Source organism: Dermacentor silvarum, chromosome 8 (assembly GCF_013339745.2).
Source record: "Dermacentor silvarum isolate Dsil-2018 chromosome 8, BIME_Dsil_1.4, whole genome shotgun sequence".
In the NCBI taxonomy this organism is placed as follows: Eukaryota; Metazoa; Arthropoda; class Arachnida; order Ixodida; family Ixodidae; genus Dermacentor; species Dermacentor silvarum.
The window spans coordinates 147953924-147966380 of record NC_051161.1 but is presented as its reverse complement, the minus strand read 5'-3'; the positions used below and the strand labels follow the sequence as shown (position 1 = coordinate 147966380).

At 47.0% G+C, this 12457-nt stretch overlaps 1 protein-coding gene across 1 annotated transcript in view; it reads left to right on the top strand.

Moving 5' to 3' along the window:
- Window positions 1–12457, top strand: part of LOC119461759 (uncharacterized) — a 30110-nt gene that overhangs the window by 4721 nt on the left and 12932 nt on the right. Inside the window, exon 2 of the mRNA XM_037723138.2 lies at window positions 7603–7811. Coding sequence (XP_037579066.1) covers window positions 7603–7811 — 209 coding nt within the window. The remainder of the gene's footprint in view (window positions 1–7602; window positions 7812–12457) is intronic.

The following is a 12457-nucleotide window of genomic DNA, read 5'->3' as shown; positions in this document are numbered from 1 at the left end:
AGGCTGTTGAGATATTCGCCCTTGATCTTCACTCCTAAGCCTTCCCAGTCTAAGAGCTTGAATACTACTTCTAAGCATGCAGTGAATAGCATTGGAGAGATTGTGTCTCCTCGCCTGACCCCTTTCTTGATAGGTATCTTCAAAAAGATTACCAGCAGACAATGGGCAAGCCCTTTGGCTTCTCATTCCTGATTAGCTGACAAGGCCTGTAGCTTTTGCTGCACTACATGAAGCTGTTGATAGAAAGTATAGTCTGCACTGACTAATCGTTCATAGTTCACTGTTATTGAAAATCGGGAGTCTAAAACTTGCAACATAAAATTTCAGGCGTTCCCGAAGGTTCGGTTCAAGGTCCTCTCTTATTTTTGGTATTTATTACTGATCACCCAAATAATATTTCCTCTACTACACAACTTTTTACAAATGACTGTGTCCTTTATCAAAGAATTACTTCCAGCAGTGATCAGTCTAAACTTCAGGAAGACTTGTATAAAATTGAGAATTGGTGCATTTATGACAACCCCGCAGGGGCGTCTGCGTCAGCAGGCGTTTGGTGTGTTGCGACACCACGGACCCGAGCACATGAGGGTTGGCCCCTCCCGCGTGTAGCCGTGCGCGGCTTAGCCGTGTCCGGGGAAAAGAGGATCCTGGAGGTTGAGCCGATGCCGGGTGTTTGGACCTTTACGGCCCCTCGGTGGAGGCAACACACCTCTTTGGCCTCCGCTTCACGTAGACGGCACCCCCGGACTGACCCACCCGGGGGAAAACGGTAGTTGCCTTTTCCTGTCTCTCTCTCTCCAATCTTCGCCTATCCCTCTCACCTTCAATCTTTCCTGTCTTCTTCTCTCTTCCATTTACTTCCAACATTCCTGGCAGCAAGGGTTAACCTTGTGTGTTATGATCTACCTTGATTATAACATATGCGGTTATAGTAACAATGTACAGTTGGCATGGCAGTGCTTGCTTCATAACAATCTCTGCCGTGTCCCCTCGTTGGGCTCGGTGGTGGGTGACTGGCATTGATACCGAACAAACAACTCATTCCATGGGACCCTCGAAACCCTTCTCACCTGATCGTCCCCCAAAAAGGGGGCGCACCGACGCAACCTTTGAATTCTTTTTGAAGAAACGAGACACATTCCCAAAGTATCATGTGATTCACTGTGAAAACACTGATAAAAAAGCAACAAACATTTCACCCTTCTTGGTGTCAAAATGTCTCACGGAGGTAATTGGAAGTGGCTACAAAGCCACCAAGATGGCAACTGGGGACCTTCTGATTGAAGTAAAAGACAAGATGCAGTGCGAGAAACTAACAAACCTGGTGGCATTTGGCGATAAAACCATATCTGTTAGTCCACACCGAACAATGAACACCGTCAAGGGTGTGGTTTCAGACGACGACCTCATGGATTTGACTGATGAAGAACTCCTGAATGGATGGAAAGAAGAAAATGTTATAAATGTACAACGCATAAAAATCAGGCGCGATAACAAAGAACTACCAACCAAACACATAGTACTTACTTTTGGCTCTAGCACACTCCCGGATGCAATAGAAACAGGCTACCTCAAACTGCGTGTTAGACCCTACATTCCAAATCCACGACGCTGCTACAAGTGTCAGAGGTTTGGTCATGCCTCTCAAAGCTGCCGAGGACGACTAACTTGTGCGAAATGTGCTACAAAAGATCACTCTGCTGATGACTGTACTGCTGAGGCCCATTGCGCGAACTGCGATGGCAGCCACCCTGCATATTCCAGATCTTGCGTAGCCTGGAAGAAAGAAAAGGAGATCATTACTATCAAAGTCAAAGAAAATATCAGTTTCCGGGAAGCACGACAGCGTCTTTCACCTGCATTTTCGATGAAAACTTCTTTTGCCGAAGTGGTGCAACAGGGGGCAGCACCACGACGGACCCCGGCGGTCGCCCAAGGCACGCGCAGCGTATTGAGGCGACTTCCACCCGCCCCCATGGTGGGAGCAGCTGAGGCTGCCCTGCCTCCCTCGAAATCGGCCACACCAGAGGCCTCTACTAGCGCTGGCAGCAGCCATCGCAGCTCAGAGGCTAAGGAGGTTCCATCGGCCTCCGGGCTGGTGAGGCCACAGCCTTCGTCCCTCGAGGCGAAGGCTACACGACGTACACATCGCTCGTTAGAGCGAGTGTCCAGCGCTTCACAAGAGGCTATGGACACTACCCCAAGCAAGGTGGTGCAACCAGCACCTAAAGAGCGGCCAAACTCTTTGGACCGCTCTAGAAAAGACAAAACCAAAATTACAGGGCCGCAAACGGCTCTGTAATCTAAGGCAACACTTCCTTTTTGTACACACAGCACCAATTTACTTTCATTATGGATACACAAATCATTCAATGGAACGTCAGAGGCCTTATTAGGAACCTCGACGATGTCCAAGAACTTCTTTACCAACACAATCCAAAAGTGCTGTGTGTACAGGAAACGCACTTAAAATCGAAACATACAAATTTTCTCCGACAGTATGTTACGTTTCGTAAAGATCGCGATGATGCTCTCGCATCATCAGGCGGTGTTGCCATTGTAATTCACAAAAGCATAGCATGTCAACGTTTGCAGCTACAAACGCCCCTTGAAGCAGTGGCAGTTCGACTTGTCCTTCTGAACAAACTCATCACCATTTGCTCGCTTTACATACCCCCACATTACCACTTACACAAACATGAATTTCAGTCCTTTATAGACGAATTGCCAGAACCTTATCTTGTTCTTGGCGATTTCAATGCACACAGCAGTCTGTGGGGCGACTCTCGTATCGATGCGCGAGGCCGTCTTGTTGAACAATTTCTTTTTTCCTCTGGTGCGTGTCTCCTGAATAAGAAGGAACCTACATTTTACTGTATCGCAAATAGAACCTTTTCTTCTATTGATCTTAGCATAGCTTCCCCGTCTCTATTTTCAGAACTTGAATGGGAAGTTATAAAAAACCCTTACGGGAGCGACCATTTCCCAGTACTGCTGAGAGCAACAAGACAATACGAGTCTCCACCACATGCCCCCCGGTGGAAGGTCGATGCAGCGGTCTGGGATAAATTCCAAACTCTTACCAGTAAACTCTCGTGGGCTGACATTTCATCGCTCGGAATTGATGGTGCCGTCGAGTATTTTACTAAATTCATAATTGATGCAGCCTCTAAGTGTATTCCCCAAACAAGTGGACTTTCTAGCAAACGTCGTGTTCCGTGGTGGAATGAACAATGCCGGAATGCACGTAGGCAGCAGAACAAAGCATGGAGGCAGCTTCGCGATTATCCTACTGCTGAAAACCTTGTAAATTTCAAGAAAATCAAGTCCCAAGGTAGGAGAACACGCAGACAAGCCAGGAGAGACAGCTGGAAAACATTTTTATCAAGTATCAACTCGTACACGGATGAGGCCAAGGTTTGGAGCAGGGTCAATAGAGTAAGAGGACGACAAACACATCCACCTCCCCTGGTACACACGCAGGGAGACAGCCTTGAGGACCAAGCGAACCATCTGGGTGCACATTTTGAACATGTGTCCAGTTCCTCACACTATTCACCAGCATTTATAAGATATAAATCAGCTATAGAAAAACAAAAAATAGACCGAAAGAGCACTGGGAACGAGCCATATAACCTACCTTTCTCCCTAGCAGAGCTGCATGCATCACTCACCTGTTGCAAGCAATCTGCCCCAGGCCCTGACCGTATACTATATGACATGTTGAAAAACCTACCCTCTGAAACGAAGAAAACCCTTCTCTGTCTCTATAATTCTATATGGACCTCCGGCGAGATCCCCTCTGCCTGGAAAGAGGCCATAGTGATCCCCATCCTGAAGCAGGGCAAGGATCCATCGTCCGTATCGAGTTACAGGCCCATAGCTCTAACAAGCTGCCTCTGCAAGGTCTTCGAGAAGATGATAAACCGCCGTCTGATACATTTCCTAGAATCAAACAAGCTCCTTGACCCATACCAGTGCGGTTTTCGCGAGGGTCGATCCACCACTGACCATCTGATACGTATTGAGGCACAGATACGTGAAGCTTTTGTTCACAAACAATTCTTTTTATCTGTGTTCCTAGACATGGAAAAGGCCTACGACACCACATGGCGGTTTGGTATATTGAGAGACCTTTCCCACTTTGGTATACGTGGTAATATGTTAAATGTCATTGAAAGTTACCTGCTGAATCGCACATTCCGTGTTCGGGTTGGCAGCGCTTTATCACGACCTTTTGTGCAGGAAACTGGAGTCCCACAGGGTGGGGTGCTCAGTTGCACTCTCTTCATTATAAAAATGAATTCCTTGCGTCTATACATCCCACGCAACATGTTTTATTCAACGTATGTCGATGATGTACAGATTGGATTTAAATCATGCAACCTTGCAATCTGTGAGCGGCAGGTTCAGCTTGGTCTGAACAGGGTGGCTAAATGGGCAGACGAGAATGGGTTCTGCCTAAATCCACAAAAGAGCACCTGCGTCCTTTTTTCTCGAAAGAGAGGACTGTACCCTGACCCCGACATTGACCTGCAAGGAGAGAGTCTACCTGTAAAAACGGAACACAAATTCTTAGGCATAATTCTTGACACAAAGCTAACATTCATACCACACCTAAAACATCTAAAAAACAAATGCATGAAAACAATGAATATTTTAAAAGTGTTGTCACGCACTACATGGGGTAGTGACAAAAAGTGTCTGTTAAACTTGTATAAAAGCCTCATACGAACACGCCTAGACTACGGGGCCATAATTTATCAGTCAGCCACCCCAACCGCGTTGAAGATGCTGGACCCCGTCCACCATCTAGGTATTCGCTTGTCTACAGGTGCCTTTAGGACAAGCCCTGTAGAAAGCCTTTACGTGGAATCCAATGAGTGGTCACTCCACTTGCAGAGGACCTACACAGCTTTTATGTATTTCCTTAGAGTGAATGCAAACAGTGAACATCCCTCATATTCCACCGTAAATGATTTGTCCAGCTCCCACCTCTTTCATAACCGACCTGCAGTAAGAGAGCCCTTCTCGTTGCGTGTGAGAAGTCTGGCTGAGGAAATGGATGTCCCACTCCTTGAACATCGTCTAATGACACCCACTATAGAGGTCTCACCGTGGCAGTGGCAGATTGTAGACTGTGATTTGTCTTTTTTACATGTTACGAAGCACGCCCCGGTTACACACATTCAAATGCACTTCCTTGAACTGCAGCATAAATACTCTTGTCCGGAATTCTACACCGATGCATCAAAGTCTCATGCTGGCGTCTCTTATGCAGCGGTTGGTCCATCATTTTCAGATGCCGACGCCCTGCACCCCCTAACGAGCATTTTCACAGCAGAGGCTTATGCAATACTGTCGGCTCTTAAATACATCAAAGAATCGAAAATACCAAAAGCAATCATCTACACAGACTCGCTGAGCGTAGTAAAAGCCTTAAAATCTCTTAAGAGGCACAAAAATCCTGTAATAGTATCGCTTTATTCATTCATATGTAGTATTTATGCATCTGGGCAGCATGTTGTGGTGTGCTGGGTGCCAGGACACCGAGACATCGAGGGAAATGTACTGGCAGACCAGCTTGCCACATCCATCAAGGCAAAAGCTGGCAACACATCTATGCTCGTCCCTGTTCTCGATATGAAGCCATATCTACGCAAGAGACTTCGAGTCCACTGGCAACGTTTGTGGGACGGCCAGACTCATAACAAGCTTCATTTAATTAAGCCCCGTTTAGGGAACTGGCCATCGACCACGAAATCTAGAAGAAATGATGTCCTATTCTGTAGGCTCAGAATAGGACACACTTACGGCACACATAATTACCTGTTGTCTGGAGGCGAACCCCCGACCTGTACTAGATGTGGGGAAGCACTTACTGTACTTCACATCCTACTACAGTGTCCAATAATAGAACCTGAAAGAAAAAAGCACTTTGTTCAAGCCTATAAAGAGAATATACCCCTTCATCCAGCGATGTTTTTACATAACGACCCGATATTTCAGAATGATTCAGTTTTAGCCTTTTTAAACGACATCGACATTTTGCAAGTTCTTCGCCCGGGAGATTCGTAGCGGCATCCTCTTTCAGAGGACGCTGCTGCGACCGCATATTTGAAATGCACTCTCCTCCAGGCCCTTGCTCCTAAGGGTCTCTGTGAGGCAGTAGTGCCTTGTATCGCTTACAACTTTTTATGCTATATTCATTGTGCCCCTATCACGTCATTGTCATGATTTTATTAATTTTGTCTGTTTTACGCACCTTTAGTGCGCAGGATTTTAGGCCCCTTTACAGCCACCCTACACCTACCCACTGTCATTGATCATACCATTGCTCACTCAGTACAATACATCTTGGCGCTCTTTGGCCATACCTGGCCCTTGCGCCACAAAACAACATATATCATCATCATCATCAGCATTTATGACAAATGTCTTTAAACGTCTCTAAATGTAAAGTCATGCAGGTTTCTTGGAAAATGATTAACAATACCTATCCTTATTCCCTCAATTCAGTTAGTATTGAGCAAGTTGATTCTTATCGCTATCTTGGAGTAACAATGAATAACAACTTATCCTGGTCAGAACACATACTCAAGTTCACTGCTGATACTTCCAAGTCCCTCGGCTTCATCAGGCGATCCCTCGCTCTTTCTTCCAATTCCATTTGTCAGCTAGCCTACGAAACCTTTATCCGCACCAGACTTGAGTATGCATCCTCCATCTTCAGCCCCCATCAAGCTTATTTAACCAACCCGTTAGAGTTTATTCAGAACCGGGCCTCACGGTTTATCACTTCTATTAATGATAGGAATACTAGTATTACCAATATCAAATCATCGCTTGGTCTTCCATCTTTAGCAATGCACCGCCGGATCACTCGCCTTTCTCTTTTCCACAAAATATATTATAATTTCCCGGATATTCATGGTGCCCTCCTGCTCCCTCCTAATTGTACTTCCTGCGGTCTTTTCAATTCCCGTAGTTTATGGCGACTCCACGGCTCTACCAAATCCTTTAATCAATTTTTTCTACCAAACACTATTGAAGACTAGAACAACCTTCGTGAGTCAATGAGAAAAATCCTCCCAGGTTCAAAGATAGTCTTACAGCCATTTTTATTATCTAACTTCTTTGCTGTGCTTTTTGTCTTTCCGTTAAGAATATTTTTTTTGTGTATTGTTCATGATATGTAATTTATATTGTCTTATAACTCGATCTTTTTTTTGTTTGCTCTTGTCATTTATGTCATATCACGCACTGTAATGTTTCATGCTGTCCCCCTCCCCTTATGTAATGTCCCATCGGGGTCTTTAACGGAAAATAAATTATGGTGGTGAATAAATGATGAATAGAAGCAAAAAATAACATGACTACAAATTTTTTTCCTTCTTAGTCTTGTCATTCCTCATTCCAGATTTCTTGCTCCCAAGATTGCCATGTGGTGATGTTGATAAAGCACTTGGGGGCGAAGGGGGTCAAATGAGAGCTAGAAGACTCGAAAGGGTGCGCCCTGCATGATGGCAAATGGGTCAAATGTATTTTTTTTTAAGACTATGAAGAAGAGTACTCACACATACAATAACCATTCCATCACAGCGGTACGTGAAGCACCCACGGCTCGAGGAACTAGACAAGGCGGCTCTTGTACAGTTGTACGAGAAGACCGTGCTACCACTGCCACAGCGGGAGTACCGCGACACCCGGACGGGGCGAGCCCTGTCAGCCCTGCGAGAGCGTGCCGACAGCCGCCGCAAGCGGAAGGCCTCTCAGGACTCTTCCTCTGACTCATCGCCCACAAAGCACCGGTCAGTTACAGCTCTCATTTGTCCATTAACATCGAGTCTTGTGCTTCTACGGTGGAGTGAGATGCAGGGCAGCACAGAATTGGCACCGGTCTTATAAAGGTGTGTGTTCAAATCTGTGGGATCTCACACGTGCTCTTGGGTCAAACGAATGACAACACAGTAGTGCAAATAGTCAAAAGGGCATTTTTTGCACCTGTCATACACTAATACATGCTAGCCGAATTACTACACATAGAACATTCACATGGGCGCGCGACAAATCAAGGAAGTCCGACTCACCGCGACCGGATAGCGAGCGAATATGTTCGCCCCATGTTATGACACCATCACCTAGTCGTTCACGTGTACGGTCACGCGAACGGTGGCATGTTCGAACGATCCGTGTTCGTCCATACCGGTGCCCTGCTCCTAGCCACGTGAGACGGTCTTGCGAAGCATGGATTGGCGCATGCGCGGGACGTTCGTATCGCTCACCGATTCCAACCCGAAGAGGAAGCGCCTTCGACCTTTTGCTCCCAAGTCACCCCGCCGTTCAGTGGCGTTAGCATCGCGACACTCGCGCCATCTCTCGCAATGCGCCGCAACCACTACGACCGCCACCAGCGCTTAGCCATGCGGAGAAGCCGGATTACAGGAGACGCGAGCTATTCGGGGAAAACAACATCAGGGGACGCGTGAGAGTCGCGCATCCCCACAAATGTTGCGACATTAGGAGACAAGAGGCGGAGTCTTGGAGTTGTCAAAGAAGTAACCTTGAATATCAGCTTTGAGATCGACGAGCCATTACTTCAGCAGCTTACAGCACAAGTTTAGTGTGACCCGACTTCAGAGTTGGCTTACCATTCTGTGGTAAGCCACCAACAAACAGAACTGTGTTAGCCTGGAGCTTGAGCATGCATTTACAGTTAAACCTGGATATAACGAAATTGACAAATTTCCAAAAAACTTCGTTATAAAGACGATTTCGTTACATGCAGGTTCAGCACGAAAATTAGAAAAAGAAACGCTTACCTTATTTACTCGATTCTAACGCGCCCTCAATTGTAATGCGCACCCGTTTTCCGTTTTCGTCGAAGCACTCATCCTTGGAATGTCACACCAGGTACTGGATGCGTGGACGCGTGTCGTTTCGCACAAGCGCGAGGCATCGAAAACGAAGAGCAAGCGTCACGATGGCATTGTAGCGTTGTATAGTGTTACAGTAGAACCCCGCTGTTACGTTCCCGGGTGCTGCGTTTTCCCGGCTCTTACGTCGTTTTCGGCTGGTCCCGGCACAGATCTCATAGAACCCAATGCATTGGTAACCCCGCTGTTGCGTCGCAACTGTGGGACCGTTCCCGCATCATACGTTGCGAACTGCTACCCCGCGCCGGCCCGAGCGGCCATTTTGACTTTTCATGTCGCCTGGCTTGGTGGCTTGACGATGGCATTGGCCGCCCAAAGTGCCGGGGGCAACAACTATGACATATTTTTCATTTCCGCCAGCAAAAATATGGCCCTTGAGATCAGTATTTGCTATCTAAAGATAGTGTCTATGATGCGTTGTGGCCCTAAAATTGGTTTTGGCTCATAGATGTTCCGTATAAAGTCCAAGGGCGATAACGCAGTCGCCGCGCGCCGTATGCTGTATGTGCGAGTGAAAACGTGCGAGGGGAGCCGACGACCGCGTCTAATCTCGCGCAAGAAAGAAAAGCAGGGAGGAAGCGCGCCTTCTTCTGTTGCGCTCGAGGCACCAGCGAGGGGGGAGGGATAGCAGGCGGCGTTGTACTGTATGTACTCTGGCATCAACTACGTACTGCGCGGCGGCGCGCGGGCCGTATCTTGAGAGCGATCTGCGTTGGGGCAGTCTAGGCAGTGTAGGTATGTCGGCGGCTTGTAGCTTTGTGTATGCTGTGTCTTCTCGGCGCTAAGTTTGCGTTGAAGCGATAGACAGCAGCGTGAAGGTCACTTCGCTCGCTTCTGCAAAGGCCAGGATCAGGTGTGAATGAAGGGAGGGGGAAAGGTCACGCCCGCGGCGGCAAGATCGCCGGGTCGAGGGATGCAGGCCCGCCTCGCACATGCTCGCTTCGCATTCTGTAGCGGCGGAGAAGGTGCTTCCGGTTGCTGCTCGCGCAAGAATGACAAAATTTGGGCCGAAATCTCTAGGTTGTCAGCGAGGAAAATTCGCTATTTCGAGGGGGTCTCCCGCTGCCACTTCGTTACGTAGAGGTCTCAAATACATATGCTTCAATGGAGTAACGGCGAGGAATAGAAAAAACTTCGTTATATCCAGGAATTCGTTATATGGAGGTTCGATATAAGCAGGTTTAAACTGTATTGCTTTCACTGTGCTGTGGTCAGTTTTTTGTGCCTAAACAAAACAGTCGTCCTGCTGAATTCAGGCTGCACCTAGGCACGCCTCGCAATTGGTACACTATGTGTAAGCACCCTTATTTTTTATAGTGCATCCAAGCGACTGATGGCTTCGCAGACAACTGTTCCACTAACAATAATCCCAAAGACCACATGATTGGAAAGTGCATCCACACAACAATGGAGGCGAACAGGTGACGCAGCTGGGCAACACTACTACTCTCGACCCCACAATCTCTACAAATACTAGTGGCAGGTTTAATTGAAATGCAAAATATCCTCACCAAGCGTGGTGGGAACCTAGCGCACACACAAAGGGAAATGAATTGATGCCAACTTTTAAGCAGCTGTCACACAAGGATCCCAGGAAGAAAAAAAAAACTGACCTTGCTTGCGAACTTGCAAAGCATTTCAGGCTAAATTCTGTGTTCATCTTCCAGTGAACGTGAGAAATAGCTCCACATTTTCCATTTGTACTGGTGGCAGACAAAGTGCGGACAACAGCAATCTGTGATGTGTAATCATGCGATGTGCCATCTGACACGGGAAATCTGTATTTCTTTGGTTCGTGTGCGTGCAGTTATCTTCTAGTCTGATGTCGACATACTCCATGCCGTCCTTTAAGAACACTGGCGGACGGACCCCAGTGGCTCTTTCGTTCACTTAGCTCAATTACTTCAAATAGTATTTATTAGTGCCCTGGCTCTTCAAGACCTCCCACAAATCTTTAGAATACAATGTAGGTGGTGTTCTGCATTTCAAAGAGCGTGCATTCCCTCCTCGACTGTTTCTTTTCTGGCTTGTGCCTTTTTGTCGCCAGTGAATTGATTCGAAGGCCCTGGCTACACTTTTTAATTGATGGCTTTAATTGATCGGGAGCACCTTTTTCTGTAGTAGCGAGAGCCAGTGCAGAGCTTTTTATTATACTCAACTCTAGCCTGAGATCCATCATGCTGTGAAGCCCTTTCCTTTCTACTGTGCATTGCATACCTGCCAAGTCTCCCGGATTACCCGGGAGACTCCCGGATTTGGACCATTTCTTCCGGTTGTACGGTTGACAGGAAAATCTCCGGAAATTGCCGTTGTGTCCTGATCCCGCATCTAGCGCTTTGTCAGGCCACATTGCAAAAAGAAAAAGAAAAAAGATCCAACCCAATCTAATCCAGTTAGAGGTTCATCGCGCAAAATTAAGAGAGTAGTAGGGAAACACTATATATGCGCTATTTCGTTAACTGCAGAGCTGCTCCTTACGCTGGCAGGGTTGTTGGGTGCCCTAGTGGTCCTAGTCTCATTAAGCTAGCCAGCAAATGCCGCCTTCCGCAACTAGCAACACCAGACTCTCCATCGTTCCCCTCGGCGTCAGCCGCTCTGGCATTGCATGGGCCTACGATCAGTCATGGCTTTAAAAGCAAGGAGCGCTAGCGCAAAAAGTATCTTCAAGTATTTTTAATGTAGTGCTCAGCCAAAGTGACACCAGAGAACCAACAGTTGATACCAGAGAGCAATGCAGAGTGCGAACGGCAATTTAACATCGTGAAAAATACGAGGACGCAGTGCCGCTCGTCCATGTGTCGCTCGTTCAAGTCGCTGGGGAACGTCCACCTCGCAAAATGTGACAGAAATGGAATTTCTTATAATCAATCGTTATCTGAATAATTTTTGAACACCCGCCGTGGTTGCTTAGTGGCTTTGGCATTGCGCTGCTAAGCACGAGCTTGCGGGATCAAATCTCGGCCGCGGCGGCCGCATTTCGTTGGCGGCGAAATGCAAAAGCGCCCGTGTGCCATCCATTGGGTGCACGTTAAAGAACCCCATGTGGTCCAAATTAATCCGGAGTCTCCCACTACGGCGTGCCTCATAATCAGATGATGGTTGTGGGACGTAAGACCTGAGAATTTAAATTTTAAATAATTTTTGAAGGCAAAATTAGCAACAACGAAATGCTTGCAAAAGTGAGACTTTGATGTTCATGTGGTCATTTGTATATCTGTAAATAAAATTGTAGTGAAGTTGACGCTGGGAGTACTTGAAAATATCTACATTAGGAGGGGGTGTTACCAACTGACCCCCCCATCAATTGGAAAATCTCCCGGATTTCGTTTCTCTGAACTTGGCGGGTATGGCATTGTTAGGTGCAGCCCCGTGAGTCTGCTCAGCTGGGGACGAACACGTTCAGCCTATATCTAGGGTCCTTTGCTTTTGGGTAAAACCAGATACAGTACATAACTTTGCACCCCGAACAAAATTTATTGAAATCCGGTTAAACCCAATTTCTCGCATGAAGTTTGCCCTCT